The 17,416-nt window shown below is 44.9% G+C and overlaps 1 protein-coding gene across 2 annotated transcripts in view; it reads right to left on the minus strand.

The window, feature by feature from the left end:
- Window positions 1-17,416, minus strand: part of sff (BRSK family serine/threonine-protein kinase sugar-free frosting) — a 145,482-nt gene that overhangs the window by 36,414 nt on the left and 91,652 nt on the right. For both annotated transcript variants that reach the window (XM_075689416.1, XM_075689415.1), the window contains exons 4-7: window positions 14,786-14,926; window positions 12,470-12,620; window positions 10,895-10,963; window positions 8,391-8,537 (exon numbers count right to left, since the gene is read on the minus strand). In XM_075689416.1, the coding sequence (XP_075545531.1) occupies window positions 8,391-8,537; window positions 10,895-10,963; window positions 12,470-12,620; window positions 14,786-14,926 (508 nt within the window). The remainder of the gene's footprint in view (window positions 1-8,390; window positions 8,538-10,894; window positions 10,964-12,469; window positions 12,621-14,785; window positions 14,927-17,416) is intronic.

Raw genomic sequence — 17,416 nt, forward strand, 5'->3', positions numbered from 1 at the left:
GATCCCTTCATTCGAAAAGCGCCCGAGTGTTTTGATATGCTGAAAGAAAGATCACTGTGCTCTGATTTTAAGATTGCAGTCTCTTTTGCGTGAGGTTATGTTCATGCGCGGAAGGATTCCCAAACCTTCTGCAATGTAAATGCATCTCTTCCCACCTGATCACAAAACTAACGCGTACTGTAACAGCAATGTCTACGTTTTTGTCATTAGAATCATGCTCTTCGCCACGAATATCACCGATAATATTTTCAACTGTCTCCTCAGAGCAGGTAACAAGGGCATCCTCTGAAGTCTCTTACTCCTGGCGGTGGGAACCACGGTGCGGTGCGGTGAACGAAGCAGCAATGGGAGTGTGACTGCAATATTGAACGTGCATTTCCTATTTGTCTCTTCTTCCTCAGTGATGTTTACTTGCCCAGTGAAGTCCTCCTGATGGGAAAGCAGTTGCAACTTTGGCATCCTTAATTTGCATTAACTTTAGTGTGATCTGATTATTGAGGCTTCTTCACTATTTATAGCATCACCATTTGACATGCTTTCCGACTTATCCTGTTCCGTACGCCAATGACATAGGTTAGTTTCGGTCAAAGTTTAATTTAGCCGAAGTTCTTAAAATATGCGTTTGATTTAGCACAAGCTTATTAACATTATGCCTATGGGCGGCCAATGAAAGTTGACAACACTGGTCCCTTTATCCGGAATTTTCGTTTAAGCGAGTTTCGTTTAGCCGGAGTTCACTTATATGGTTTAGGAGCTCCTTCGCTGTCGCGACACCCTTCCCGCATTACCATGGCTCCTTTAACAGCTTTCCGCTTGAAACGAATCACAGCGTATAACAAGAACTATTTCCTATCTATTTTAATAGCTGCAACAGACATTCCTATGCATTTGGATCCCTCCTGGATTAAGATGCTGATTAAATTTTTACATGTTTGTTTTTGTACTTTATGTTCACGTCACTTGTACTTATTTTTCGATGCAGATTAGAGGAGGAGGAGGATACGTTGGCTGTTCCTGGTGTTCATGTTTATTACCTGCGTAGCACGTCTGTGCCTCAATAGCCAACTGAAAGTTGACAACACTGGTCCCTTTATCCGGAATTTCCGTTTAAGCGAGTTTCGTTTAGCCGGAGTTCACTTATATGGTTTAGGAGCTCCTTCGCTGTCGCGACACCCTTCCCGCATTACCATGGCTCCTTTAACAGCTTTCCGCTTGAAACGAATCACAGCGTATAACAAGAACTATTTCCTATCTATTTTAATAGCTGCAGCAGACATTCCTATGCATTTGGATCCCTCCTGGATTAAGATGCAAATTAAATTTTTACATGTTTGTTTTGTACTTTATGTTCACGTCACTTGTACTTATTTTTCGATGCAGATAAGAGGAGGAGGAGGATACGTTGGCTGTTCCTGGTGTTCATGTTTATTACCTGCGTAGCACGTCTGTGCCTCAATAGCCAACTGTGCACTACGTTAATCACTGTAGTGAAACACTACAGGGGTTCTATGAGACGCTCGGGCGGAGCGATTGCCGGCCTCGATCGCCAAGCTAAACGCGCTTGTTGCTACAACTCACCAGCACCACACCACCACCATCCCCCCCGTGTTTCCTGACGGATTGACCAACCCAGCACATCTGTTTACAGGGGCCCTGAACCACATTCTGTCGAAGTGAAGAAAGGCATTTGAAGTGAAAATAGGCTATTTCAGAAATACTTTGCCGCAGAAAGTACTTAGTGCGTTCAGCAGAAGCGGAGTTATTAGCAATCAAACTCGGCCTCTGCTATGCTTCCGTTCCCTCCTCAATGCCTTGCACTTCAAAGACTACGGCGCAGTGGGGCGTGCCCACAACGTTCCGCCTTCTATTTGTCACCGTGGCGCGCAGTTCAAATTTCATTTTGGATGTTAACGTAGACGCCACGACTTCCGCCTTTGGTGCCTACGACGCGCTAAACATTAGCCAAACGTGGTTGTCCTCAGCGAGCCGCAGTGCGCTTAGCCACTGGACTCAATCCGGCCCCCTGTGGCGGCACCCCACGGGGGTCGCGGTTCCTACGCTATGTACACCAATAGCAGTCGCATATGGGAATCTGCTTTATTACGAAATAAAGCGTAAGCTTGCGTCCTTAAGAGAGTAAGGAGGCAGGCTTCTGTTGAAAAGAGAGCGTATGAGAGAGAGGTTACTTCGCGATCCGCTTGCCAGCTCCACGCCCCGCCTACCGCACCAAAACTTGGCTGCGTTGTTCGCAGCAGAATATGCTACCCGTGGACTATGTTATTTCACCAAGCTAGAGGGTTGGTTCAGGGCCGCTTTAACACCGCACGGTGTCTCTACCACAATCACGACAAGGAAATATACACCGGCCCTCGGTTTTAATGGGCAGTTATGCGGATCATATTTGACCTAGAATTACAACGCGACTAATACCGAGCGACGCACACGCCGAAAATTATTCTGCAGGTGCCAGGCAGACACGCGTGCTATCTCTATGTTGAGTGGGCCAACGCTTTTTGTAGGATATTTATCTTCGGCAGTTATAATTGAACGGGTGTCTTCTTTACCTTGTGCGTTACTCTTTTCAAGAAATGTCAGGTCGTTTGTGACGCGAGGAACGTCAAACATTTCACAACCTACGTATCCGGGAAAGGGGAAACCATCTAAGTGGCCTAACCAGTGATCGCACATGCGTAGCGTTAAGGCTTATGGCAGCACAGAAACAAGTGAACAGGGAAAAAAATTGTGAAAGATCGTTATAACGAGTGAGCAGGCCATGGAATTAAGACGCCCAGCTGAAACGACAAGGCAATGGTTGCGGGAACTGGGCATACGTCCCTACCAGATGCCTCGCCTCTTGCATCAATAAAGAAGTAACGCCGCGAGTCGGCTTCCCAGAGCCGATGAAAACGGCTTCCCTCGCCACCGAGATCGCTGACTCCGTCTGCGCATTTCGTCTGACCACATTGCGACACATTCCTTCTGCCTTCCCATGTGCCTTCCCTTCATTTCCGGCATTGACTTCTCTTTCGCTGTCTGCTCACATCCCCTCTGTCATAAAATTTCCTCACTCCGCATACCATCGACTTTCGGTTTCCCATTTTCCGCAATCATTTTCCGCTATTATTCTGGTCTTCTGACGTTGCCCCTGCCTCTCTCTTTCTCTCGTCATCGCTCAGCCTCTCTCGATTTCTCCAAAACGGCGGCCGCTGCCTCTTCGAGGGCGCGTCGAGGGATGGCGCCACAATACCGGCGCCTCGTTGGCGCCGTCGACGGATCGATATCGACGCCGCCGTTTCGTGCGCTCTCGCCGGAGACTGGCGGCTTACGCGGGGAGCGGAAGTTGGGGTGCTTTCACATCGCGTATCGGGGTAGCAGCGGTCGCATCCCCCACTCTCGCCTCTGTCCGCAAGGGCGGAACCGCGGCGCTCCCATAAAACGACTCCGGATCGGACCGGCCGAGACAAGTTTCGTAGAATTCTCCGACCGTTTTCTCTGCTTCTATATTTCGAGTCCGGCACCTGAAGGTGAAAGGCGACAGTCTGAGAACTAGGAGTAATGAGGAAATACTGCTTCGTTCGACGCGGCGTTTCCTATAATGCCTCTAGTACTGCTGCTGCTGAAACCGCGCGATACGATCTGCCTGCGCTGGTGGGCACGATTGCCAACCCTATTGCGACAATACAGTTTCTTTGCTCAGCACCTATTTCAGGCACATTTCAGCCAGGTTCGTCTGCTAGCGCTGCCATTTTTTCTTGCAGGAGTTGCACTCAAACAGCATTAAGCGTCCGCTGGTATGAAATAAAAATTTTTTCTGTGGTTGAGAAAAATCCACTGCGAAGAATTTCTGCGAGAAAGTAAAATATTAGGAAACAAGAATCCACGAGGCCTGAAAGTATTGCTTCCTTTGCAAACGACCCGCTGATTGCAAGAAAAGCAAACCCAATGCCATTGTTTACATCGACGCCAAAGCGTTTGTTGAGTGCCTTTCAAGAATTGGTGCACCTCTTACAGAAAAAAAGAAAAAAAGAAAAAAAAAAGGTTCGGTACCGTTGTCTGAATTGTCGTTGAATCTTTACGTATATGTAATCAAATACTGGTATAGAAAATTACTGTTCGTGTTCCCCAAAACCAAAATGTTGCGTGTGACCAGATACTACAAATTTTCAACATCTTGATCAACATTTTAAGCCCTTATTATTGCAACAGTGGTTCAAAGCTCACAACTCGCTTTCCTGTCTGCGTCCGTCCTGCCCGTCATGCGGTCGTAGGCACGTCACCGTCGACGTTATCGTTCCAGACGATTCTCCTTACTTTAAGCTGCACGTTTGCCTGGGGGAAGGGGGAGGAAACTAATGGTGCGCCTACCATTGCCACTAGATATACAACTCGTCTCACGGCGGCAACGTGCAATCGTGAGCTAGACGCGCCTTTCTTGAACTGGCTTCTCCACAGTAGAGAGCCTTGTAGGGAGAAGCACGCTTGCCGGTAGTGATGGCGGATGTTTGTGCGCGTTTGCGCGCATGCACGCGTTTGTGTGTGCGTTTGTACTTGCCTGTGCGTGTGCATGTGTGTGTGTGCGGTATACATAGTATGTTCTTCACGCTTTGTATACTTCAGATTTTTTGGGTAACTTTGGCCAAAAAGGTTTAAAGTAAGAGAACGACAGGCGACACACGTAAGCACTTATAACAATTTTCATTTCTTGAAGATGAGACAAATATATTTACGCCTTATCTTCCTCCTCGTGCCTATCATTTAGCTGAATTCGAGATATCTTATATGTCCTTTCACTACACGAAAACAGATGCACTGCTGACATACTTATTATATTCCGATAATAAGTAGTAAGAAAGGAAGAACTCACAGGACAAGAAGGTACGCGTGTCAGCACTTCCTCTGTTTTGTTGTTTAAAATAATTAAATTATGGGGTTTTACGTGCCAAAACACGATCTGATTATGAGGCCCACCAGTGAGCGCCTCCGAAATAATTTGAACCACCCGGGGTTATTTAACGCACACGGATGTTTTCGCATTCCGCCCCCATCGAATGTGGACGTCGTGACCGGGATTTGATCCCGCGACCTCATGCTTCGCAGCCCAACACCATAGCCACTAAGCAACCACGGCGGGTCGCTTTTTTTTTTTTTTGAGAAACAAACCAGTTTTGTTTTGATTCCGCGGAAGATAGGCACTTAGAGCTCAATAATGAGTGCGGTCATTTATATCTGGCTTTGAATGAAAGACAGTTGTTATAAACGCTGTCACGTGTTCCTCTTGTTTGCGTCTTTCAGCGCTTAGAAATGCACGATATGCTTTTTATTGTTGTAGGCTTTATCGTGTGTTCAGCTTGTTCTCTCCTTGTAAACTTTCTGTTGTAAAATATTATTTTATCTCTCTTTTTGTGTCTGTTGCGCTGCTCCTCGTGGAAATCTCAAAAGTTTGTACAGGTTATACAACCTGGCGAATTCATCAGAGCCCTGTTTTGTTTATTTTTTCCCCTTTCTGTATAAAGAATGAACATAAATCAGACAGACACAATTTTGATGCGGCGCATCAAAACAATATAATTAAACTTGAGGAACCTTACAAGTGCCTATCGCACTGAGCTAGATATTGTAGCGCTACGAAGAGAAAGCAGGGATAAGCTTCCGTCGTTGAGTGCCCAGTGAAGAGCATCTGCGCAAATAGAAAGCCCTTTCGTTTAGTCTACTCCCACTCGTGAAATATTTGTCGATGCCCTCAGAATATGCACAGTAGCCTTGATGTGCCCTGCTGTGGTTCAGAGCGCGCACACACACGCTACGAAAACGGAGGCTTCGTATAAATGTTACGGCGAGCAATCAAAGCAAATAACTCGTGAGCGCCCATTCAGGAAGCGGTGAGCTGCTACGGCGGAAGCCTCTTTGTTTGTTTTTCGAAGCGTGAACTTGATGCGTATTATGAAACCGGAGCATAAAAATAGCTCTTCGCCAGCGCGACAACTCGCTCATAATGATGGGTTGACTGTGTATTGGTACGAGAAACCTTCTCCTTACTTTGCCTTTCTTAGCAACACTCCTTCTTTTTTTTTGTTTTACTTGTGTGACGTTTCCCATCTCGTTTTGGTCTCAGTTCCAGAGCTAGACGCTGTAACACGATACGCCGAGTTTTTGAACGGATGAAAGCACGTTCCCTATTGGACGGAGGAGCTTTGATTCCGCTTTTGATGATCAGTAAGCCGATGCGAAGTGCATCCAGACGGGCCAAGAGTGTCCATTTATATATGAAGACACTGCCCCCACCGGAGCTCTCAGTTTCTCACTGTAATTTGAAGATTGCTCTTTGATAACGATATTTTTTTTCGCCTGTAGTACTGAAGTTTGTTTGTCTACCAGTTTTTTTCTTATTAATTTTTTTGTAGGCGTTATCTGTTTACGAGAGTGTTCTCGACAGCTGTGAGTAATTCGTCGGATTGCGACTTTGTTTTCATTGTTTGCTTTTATCCGAGTAGTTATTTTTTGTGAGTGGTAGTAGCTTTGATGTGCCTTTTCTCATGAACTCTCATGAACTCTCTCATGACCTCTCTCATGAACTTTCTCATGAAGGAAGCGCAGATGATGCTCAGACTGTAGTCACACAGTACACTTCTTGAAATACAGAAACGGACAGAGCGCGCGTGCACACAGTCCTGCGTTCTTAGCTAAACGGGAAAACGCCAAGAGTGCCAAGCATATTGTACTACATTGAGCTTCCATCGGATAAGACCATTGTTTCACTGTAATATTGGGCCTGGAAGAAAGATACGCACGTGCAGTTATGCTTGAAAATTGTTAGACTGTTAAGTTGGATATATGAACGCGCTTTACATTTCGTGTATGATTTCGAAGCGTTACGTAAAAAAGCATGAACTGTTGGCTTGCACATGATACGCGAGGGATCAACTGGGGTTACAACGAAAGCTAATTAATTTGTAAGGCTGAAGTATGTTGGGCACGTTAGTACTCTAACCCGGATAAGATATTTAGCGCCAGCGGACGAGGACAGAAGGGAGACGCTGACAACACAATGCGCTAACTTGAACACCATATTCGCAGAAAGAACTACCGTTATACGCCACGCACAGTAGCTGCACACCTGATCAATACGTCAAACTGAGTTTTGCAAGAAGACCGCTTTTTTTAATCTAACAGTTCTATACACAGAGTGCTTACACAGCTTTGACCACTGCGAGAATATATCATGCGCGTGAATAATTTGGCGCACATGTTTATCTCTGGCCAAAATCACAGAACTATCAAACAAAAGAGCGCAGCCGCAAATGTGTTCATTATGTGAATAAATTGCTGAAGTTAGCGGATTCTGCTGTCACCGCCTCACTTCTGTTCTTGTCCATTGGTGCTAAATATGCTATCCAGGATAAAACATAAGGTTATTTTCCAGTCATGGCTTCTAGAATGACCTTCGAATATACTTCCTAAACAATTATTGTACTTCAGCGCCCTCACCATGATCCTATCCCCTATTATTAAGTGAGCTGTAGCAGCTTAAAAAAAACTAATGAGCCCTGCCCACCGTTACGATAAGAGAGGATGATAGAATACATGGTAACTTACTCGAAAACAACATGATAAACTTATGCATTTCTAAGCTGTTGCAGCAAATACGCGACTGGTTCAAATGGCGCGTGTGTAGCAAAATTTCTATTGCTTAATATCTCACAGCTGTCACGAAAAGTGCGGGCTGTTCGATGTCATCATGCGCTCAAAATTACGACGCGTAGCGCACCGTAAGACGCCGGCGATCATATCGTAAATGGCGTAAGAATGACACTACGTGCCTGGCATCCACGACAAATCAAAACGTCACTGTATAGGGCTGGTAATAATATAGAGACGTAAAAAAATAGGTTAAGCTAGAAAATCCACAGAAAGAAAAAGCTTGAGAAATGGGATGAGAGGTGGTAGGGCTTTGCATGTGACCTTTATGCGATGCACACTGGTCAAACAAGAGAGCCAACGTTTCAGCAAAGGAACTTGTCTTCGGGCCTCTGACGAAGACACCATAAAGTGTGGTTAAACTTGTCCTCGCCTTTTATTATCGTCACTACGAACTGTATGCAAGAAGGTGTTGTTGATTCTTGTACGGCGACATTGTTTCTTCCTATCTTACAATATTTCTATTATTATTGTTACTATCATGCGAAAAAAAGTTGCCGGTGACACCATTAAAGGGGGACTATGTCTCCATCTTCAAGTCTCCATCCTGCTGCGAACGTCTTTCTTGTTTATATAATAGTTATGTAACGCGACTCTTGTCAACAAGCGCAATGCGGACTCTTGGAAAGTGTGTTCTTGAGGGAGCGCATGCGTGAGGCATAATCACTTTCTGTAGCCCTGGCCCGCGTACTCACCGTAAGCCTCTTCTCGGGGTTCACCTCGATCATGCCCCGCAGCAGGTCTTGGCACTCGGGCGGAACGAAGTGCGGAATGTGAAACACGCCACGCTTCACCTTCTCCAGCAGCTGGCGCAAATTGTCGTCGTCAAATGGTAAGGCACCCTGCGAAGATCGTCGGTGCATCAGATACTCTGCGAGCACGCCTTTATTTCGACTGAAAACGAAGGCGACACCTGTCATCGTCATTACGTAGAAGCCCTGAGGTGAAAAATTTCACGCTCAACTTGCGACCTACACTTAGCGCCTTCGCTGTTGGCAAATTACAACCAGATAAATTTGACACTACGGCTCAAAGAAAGAAACCTGTGCAAACGCGTAATTTCTTTAAAGTAAGAGCTTCGATTATAAACACACGAAGCCAGCAACTCACACGCGCTCATATTTTCGGTGCTGACAGGCAGCAAGGTGCCTTTCTTTTTTTCGTATCTCTTATCGTCCTTTTTATTTTTTTGCTATCTGCATATTTACTCATGTTTCATAGTTGATTATACATTTCACCAAAACTAGCAGTTAACTTCTTCTGTGCTTTCCTCAGCTCCATTTTCTGTTGGCGTGATCATAGCCACTCGCTTTTTTGCAGTTTATGCCTGTTCAAAATTTTTATCATGTCTTTTAGAAACAGCTTTTCTATAATTTGCATCTAAAATCGACGTGTAGAAATCACTTATGGTTTGATTCTTTGGTGTTACGATCTTCAACACCCTTTCTAACGCCGCCATATTGCTTTCGTTCTTTCTCTACTGCGTGCGTTCGTATCTTCGTTCCTCCCTAGTGCGACGTCGAATACATTTACACTACAGTTTTGTTGTATGCAAGCTGAACCTTAACACTGTGACAAAATGGCATAGTCACGATACTGAATAGAACCTGCCAAGATAGCGGCGCTTATTTCATTTTGGTTCATAGTCGGTGCAACACTTTATACACCAAGTTAGTCACATGTCCAACGTATATATGCGTGTGAATTATGCACGTGCGACATAGTTCTAAAACAAAATAAACACATCGAAGACAGCGACGCTGCATGTACTACATTTGCCTGCATGCCGCTGTGTTTTATCAGCTATGGCTCACAGATTGAAGTCAAAGCCATGCTCTAGGTTGCTTTCCATTAGGGTATGAAGGCAAAGGTACTTGTACACCAAAATATTGTAACAAAAAAAAAACATTTTTACTAGCTTGCATCCATGGAATTCAAACGTACGGAGTTCTTCTACTGCAACTTGTAAAAACCCTGCCATTTATCGCGTTCGTCTATAATCGCGTTATAATCTAATCTAACCTTGTCTCGAATCACGCTTTGCTGAAGTGTTCGCTTTTGCTACAAACAATCACGCGTAACCAGCTCACCCAGCTAGAGCTAGACGCGTACTGAGCACTTTACAACGTCGCTGTTAGATGATGTTTCGTTTCTTCACGATTGCCAATATCTTTTGCCCTTTGAATATCACAGCGAAGTCGTTAAAAGGAGCTACACAATGGTTTTCGTTGTGGAACTCCCCAGGACTTCGAAAAACTTTGCCACGTATTGGACTAAATTGGTGCACTAGCAAAACTGACATACGGGACTTCTGAAGGGTCTGAGAACTTCCGTGTAGAGCTTGGCTGCCTTGTATGTACGAGTTGCTCTAATTGGCACACATGTGAAAAGTTTTTTTTTGTTATTGTCGATAACCATTACCCTGTTATGTCGTGGCTCCGGGTGTCGATTCTTCAGGAATTCTCATCGTATAGACAAACAATTTTTTGCCCACTAGTGCCAAGGGGTGTCGAATTGAGTCGAAAACGTTAACCACTAAGTTACATCGCGCAATGCGTTTTGCAGCTGGTGCTTGGTTTGTGGCATCTTCGACGCCTCCTGGGAAGGTGGTGTCAAGTGCCACCGCCCTCCTATGAGCCAGTTGAACGATGCGGTGAGTTACAGTAGTCCTCTCACAATCTTTCTCAAAAAGAAAGAAAAAAGAAAGAAAAAAAAAAAGAAAGGAAGACGAAAGGACACATGTGCGGACCAGATTGGACACGTTTCAGAAAAACCAATGATATGGTAGCAGTCGGTTCGGCACAGACGCCACGCAGGGTTGTTCCGGTGGCGCACCTATAAAATTAAAGGCATTTTACGCATGGCATTGAATCCATAAAGTGCCACAAGAACCCCCCCCCCCCCCCCCGATACCTTGAGTCACTGGGTGTAACTCTCATCAAACATCTCAATTGCCTAAATCGGCATGATATTACCGCAGTGAATTAAAACAAAAGTATCAGGCTTCTCAAACTAGCAGTTTGGAGAGCTTATGTACGCAGCATGTCACTTGTTCTAGGGTACTATTGAATGAAACGTAATTTGCCTATTCCGCAACATCAGCTCGTCAGTTCTGAAATATTGTCTTAGTGAGATAAATCTGTTAACTTCGTCTATTCGATGAGCACAAAATTCGGACTCCATCAGTACTATTACTCACCACAAGTAAAGCATAAAGAATAACCCCGCAACTCCACACGTCCGCTCTTCGGCCATCGTACTTTTCACCCTGGAGATGAAGGAGAGCAAAACAAATAATTATTAAGTCCCACAAAAGATAACAATAATGTGAAGATCTTCCCTGTGATTTACCACGATCTTTTTTAAATGCTTCCTTTACTTGTATAGTATAATTCCACCGACCGATGACATCAGCAAGACTAATAATCCAAAGTTTTCGCGCATCTGCATTAATCTTGGCACGGCACCATTGCAACAACATAGAACACTCATATCCTTATATCCAACGATCAAATTCCAGATAGGAGATCTGGATATTGGGGGATCCGGTAGCTATCGCAATTATGACTTTAGAAAGCAATAGACTCATCCGTTTCTTGCTGTTTGAAGTTTAGGATTCCTCTTGATTATTGTTTCTTTTACGTTGTACTACTGTGCTTCTTCATTACTGATGAGAAGAAAGAAGTGCACCTGCAGGATTAAAAAATAAACGACAGTAAGAGTCCACCTAAGTGTAGCATGCGGCTGCCACGAAAAGCTATAGTTCAACGAAGCCATCCCTTTCATGAATTTTTCTTCATCACATGGCTTGCGGTAGAACTTTTTTCACTGTTCCGGAGGAGGGTCACTGTTATTGATGGAAGCTTGAGTGGGAAAAATAAAACAAATACTTCTGACGGGCAATAATTAGAAGGGTGATGGTTTGAGAAAGTTGATTTTGCGTGACGATGTGTGGTGCAGCGCGAAGCGCTCTTGTGTGTCCTTTGTCCTGCTTCGCACGGCACTACGCTGACACTAATGAGGTTGTGTGATGCATTATTACTGTAATGTTTAGTACTAAAGGCGCTGTTGTCTTTAATATGACGGGTGACGCCTAATTACGTGAAAGTAAAACCTACCGGATAACTGGTAAACGACAATACGCATTCAAGTAAATTTTCCTGGTATATGCAACATTCTGCCAGTAATTAAAAGATTGCAGTCTCACTTTCCACCAAAACAAGATCTTCGGTCACGGTGTTTTCTGCCTGATCCCAGTTCTGAAGTTTAAATTGTACTGCTGTAATCATGTGCCACGTCGATATTTTGGTTAGCCCCTGTCGTATTCGACTGAGCCAAACAGAACTGAAAATTAACTGCGTAAGAAATTATTCCAATTAAATATCGGAGTAAAAGAAACAATTATACATTTAAAGGATGGGTATTTATATACCTTTATTCAGAGAGAGACGGTTTATTAACTTGTTCCGGAGAAGGGGCTGAGACAATCACTGATGAAGTACTTGAATAGTACTGTAGGGGTATTTGTATATAACTCTTTTCTTTTTCATTTATTTTTGTAATTTATTTTTTTTCCACCTGCAACAGCATGTCTTTGCGCAGGGAATTCTTAAGAGAAAGAGATATCAAAGCTTGAACTACATAATCATGGGCATGTAAGCTTGATGTAATAAACTGGAGGTTTGCCCGTGAAGAACATTCTATTTTGTTCCACACGTGACCGAATGCATATTATATGTACCATGCCGCTCCAAAATCTGCTGCAAGTACTCACCCGTATGACTTCTGGACAGGCGTAGTGAGGTGACCCGCAGGACGTCTCCAGCATCGACCCTTCCATTTGTAGGGAAGCCATGCCAAAATCCGCTATCCTAATGTTGTTTTTCTCGTCCAATAATAGATTCTCCGGTTTGAGGTCCCTGTGGCTGAAATAGGACAGGTCGCATTAGAGTCTGGAGCTTCACAAATGCTCAGATGAAGCGCTAAGGCTCATCTTTATGAATGACTTGTTACTAAATGCCAGGCTTGTGGGACAAAACACTGGATTCATTATGAACGACGCATTTCAGTATACTTCCAAAGGAAGTGAAGTGTTACCCTCTAATAGCAGAAGAAACGATGAACTCGCAGCACATTGTGTACTTGTTCATATATGTGAGAACAGGCTGGCTACAGCGTCGTTCCACACACATTGGTGTGAATCGGGCTACACAGTGTGATCGGAAAATAAGGCAAGAGTGAGCGCGTTATTCAAAGGTTCTGTTCCATAGGAATAGTTGCTTCTGTCAGTAAACGAAAATTATGTAATAGTGACACGTGTACTTATCTATCCTTTTCTCAGTGACTGCATCTCACCCGCTAAGAACTTCAGGTTATCGCTCAGCGCAAGACACGCCTGTATAATTGGAACTTACTCAAACGTTACCGTTGATTCTATGTGTTGTGTATGTTCTCGCCGAACCTTGTGTAATCAGATTGTATGCGCGACATGAACTGTTTAGTACTTTCTGGGAGGCAGGCGGGCACCAGCGATTACGCTGGAACCTTCGACGAGCGTATAATGGCCGGCGCGCTTGACCCGCAGATCATATTTTCCGATCATCGCCGACTGTGCTCGCCGCCATCGTAGTGCTTTGAGTGTCACTTGTTGTTGTGGTGACAGGTTCGACCACTAAAGAGTTAGTTTCGTGATTCACCGTTTTTGCTGCTGTGTTTTCCAACGTCACCACAACGTGGCAATAGTGCGTGTATTCAAAATTTCGCGCTGAGCTTCAAACACTAGACAGTTTTCAGGAACACAAAAGAGAAACATCCAACCCATCTAGTCTGGCAGAGTATCTTCAGAGCGCAGCTCTTAATGACCCAATCCTGCGGCGAGCGGCGGCGTATGTGGGCGAATGAGCAAAGCGAAAAATGAAAGAGCGAACGCGAAGCGGCAGTTGAAAAACGTGAGGGGCTGACGGCCGAGACCATTGAGAGCGGCCCCTTCAGTGACGTGCTCGTGCGAAACTGGTGTCATGCGGAAACTAGTGAAACCACTGGTGCCAAGCGGCACCATTGATTATACTGGAGCCTTCGACGAGTCACGTATAAAAGCCGACGCGCTTGATTCTCTGACCAAATTTTCGACGATCACCGACACTGCTACATATCACTCTAAAATCCTTTGCCTCAGCATATCGCGAAATGAAAACACGTATAGAGCTGCGATCAAATTTCGCATTAGAGAGTATCGTAATCGTCGGTGAATTTTTTTTAACGACTTTGGATTTTCAGCGAACGAAGACTGATTATTGGCCTCGGAAACATAGGCCAAGCAGTAGCGAAGCTTCCTTTCTGAATTTCTTGTACAAACCAAGGTGATGACTATCTCAGTATGATTTCACAGATTTCACATTATTTTTTAACACTTGGCCTCATTTCTGTGTGGTAAGGGATATAAACGTTTCGAAGTAGAGCCATTCTCCATTTCCCAATTGAATATAATTATTTTTTTTCTGATAAAGACCTAGACTCCGGCAGAAGCTACAAAAAAAAAAAAGAAAGCATTTCATGTAACGTGGGCCCATGGAGGAAATATTACAGTGGCATTGCCACTCCTCCGTCGCGTTTGTGTCTGATTGAAGATAATACTGATCTCTCTGCTATTTTATAAGTGTGGTTAAACATTATAGCTTAATATAAATATTTTGTTTCGTGTTCATTTAAGCTGCCGCAGTTAGAAGCATAAATAACTGATAGCTCTGTTATTGTGAGCGCGTGATTTGTCCAGACGATAAGCTGTGGCACAGATGCAATGAAAGAAGTAAAGAAAAAAAAAAGAAAACGAGCTCGCCGAGCTGTATTTAAAGTCTTATAAAATAATCTGCATCACAATTAAAGAAATATATATACGCTACATTTCTTACGTTTCTCGTTTACTTATCTTATTTCCAGTCGGTTGCTTCACACTGAAGTATAGGCGTGCAATAGTTTGTTATTGATCTTGCTGCGTTAAGCGCCACGTTTTCGCATGAAATTTTCCAACGTCGACATGCAGGTGTTCACGCACTCGTGCTAATCGACGCTCGGCTAACATCGAGCTACTCACCATATGGAATGGCTGTGGCAGAAATCTAGCGCAGAGATTATTTGTCGAAAAAACCTCCGAGCTTCTTTTGGCGTCAGGCGGCCCTTCTTGACCAGGTAGTCAAATAGTTCCCCACCAGACACGTGTTCCAGTATGAGGTACCTAGGAAAACGGCAGATTAGGAGTAAGAAATAAATCTCCTAAACGCGCATAAACCTCCTAAATTCATGTCTTTCTTTGTACCTGAACTTGAAACAATAACGAAGTCTGAAATCGCAAGTAAAAAAACAAATTCGCGGATTGTGTTCATGCTCAGAGGCAGCAAAGTGTGCGGGGGTCCTTGGGAAGGTGACCGTAGCCAAATTCGCTGCAACAAAACCAAACCACGGATGTGGACACTAGCGTTGGTCGTGTGTCCTGGAACACTTTCCTATATTCAAGCACCGACACCTACGGTGTGCTCACCGCTTGCGTGCTCGCTACAAACTAAACCTGAGCAGATGGAGGCGAACTCTTAGCACAAGCGCAAATACTTGTGAGCTAATGTTGTGGTGGGATTTCCTAGTGTTTCTTATTTAACGTCTTTTCCTTTTTTTTCTTTTCTTTTGCATTGACGGGGTTGCGTTCGAAGGGACGGCAATAAAGGCTTGATCTATCATTAAATATCCAGCAGAGATCAAGGTGACACAGTTTGCAGATGTCGCCTCTTGCTGTGCTTCCGTCAGAGAGCACGTATATTCATGTGTCCATTTAACGCGTGCGACAGCCAGGCAGACGGATACTCCGGCGTCAAAAGCGCTCTCTGAAGTGTAAAGTACAAGCAGGGGACCGATTTGCGGAATTTATCTAACATAAGCGCACTTCGCGATCGGTTAACGTCGCCTAAGGTTCTCTTGCCGGGATGAATAATTTGCAAAAAGCAATGTTAGAGGAATTCTGTGGATGCGACTTCGGGTGGCCTGAGTAAGGAGTAGCAAGAACAGCAACATCATATGGGAACACTTGCACTCCTGTTACCTATAAGGTGCTTGTAACCACTGCCTGGAAAGCATCGATCGTTATGTGTGTGCGCACATGCGTTATCAGTTTCCTTCTCCCTTCCTTTTTCTTCCCGCTTTCCTCTCGCCGAGTGCAACATAGCAAGTGTGGCACAGCCTCGTTAACCTCCTCCCTGCCTTTCTTTTCCTTATTTTCTCTCTCTCTCTCTCTCTCTCTCTCTCTCTCTCTCTCAGAGGCCTAGGCTACCCCTTTGTTACCCCAAGCGCAGGCATCGCTGTTGACCCCGACTTGGCCAAACGGCAGGCATTGAAAACTGAGTTGCGCAGCATAGCTTTAACAAAGGGAAAAAAAGAATAAGAAGAGAAACCGTTAAGGATGCAGGCATACGTAATGAAGTGTAGTTGTACTTCACCGCGCGCTTTTCTCTCAATCTGCCAGTTTGCAAAAATATATATGCAGAGCAATGTCACCTGGCCCCTCAAGCAAATTTTGATCCGCTGTCAACTGACCATAAACTGCCCTTGTGAGCGAAAGTCCTTTGTTAACGCCGTCCCTGAATTACGCCACCGCTAGGCAATTGTAACATGGAATATGCGACGCTCTTGTGCCTACATTCATAGGACCCAAATATCAGCTTTTAGTTTCTTCCTTTCTTTCTTTCTTTCTTTCTTTCTTTCTCTTGCCGTTAAGCGGCCCCCCTGAAACATACAAGAGCCAACCATGCAAAGGTAACGCGGAAGCAAAAATAGTCCACAACACAAGTTCCTGCTTTCGCCAGGCTGCTTTTTCCGCCGACAATAAGCTGACGGGCTGCGTTGTTTCATAACTCTACTACGGCTTACTCAGCGCCCCGACATTTTGTCTCGCCCTTTTCTTTCGCGAAGGAAAGCTGTCACCGCGTAGTTCAATTTCGGCCCGGTGCCGTCTGCCACGCTACGGCTCGTATACGAAACCGTGCCTTGGCTGCGTCGTAGCGCCGGGAACAGTTTCACGCCTGGAAGGACCGCGTCCGGTCCGGCATCGATGTAGCAGATAACGAAGCGAACCAAAGCGCGCCTCCTAGTTATGGAGGTGCGGCTTGCTCGGCCGTGAAGCCCCTCCGCCGGGTGCCTTTGATACCGGGTCCTGCCGGTTCTAGGCGTCGCGGGTGAAAGGTACAACACTGTCGCTGGCGGCAGTACCGCGTGCTCTTCAGAGCTCAACTATGCGTAAAGTTGTCCTCTGTTCTGCTACGACAATGGACTTGCCCAACATCCAGGTCTCTTTTATACGACTCTTCTCCGATTCTCTACAAGCACGTCTCTTGAGCGTACCTTTTTGTAATTACCTCCAGTTGGGTCTGCGTGTGCAATACGTTAAACGTATGCCAGGAAAACTGATGTTGCGTAAAAGCTGCTGGAAGGGCGATTAGTTTGCGGCTTCCGAGGAAGTATGAAATGTGACCTCCTCGCTTTGATCACGCGGCGCAGCAATTCCGCGCCATGAATTTGTAGAAGCGCTCTATTGTTTGGCTATGGCGAAAGAGTGATTTCAATTTTCAGTTTTCATTTCCGACTTCTTTCTCATTCGTGGGGCGAAGGATATTGCGAGCAAAATAATTGATTTTACTTATATTTTACACTTTTTTTTTGCTTCCCTGTGTCAGGGACGAAG

This window comes from Dermacentor variabilis, chromosome 4 (genome assembly GCF_050947875.1).
Source record: "Dermacentor variabilis isolate Ectoservices chromosome 4, ASM5094787v1, whole genome shotgun sequence".
Taxonomy (NCBI): Eukaryota; Metazoa; Arthropoda; class Arachnida; order Ixodida; family Ixodidae; genus Dermacentor; species Dermacentor variabilis.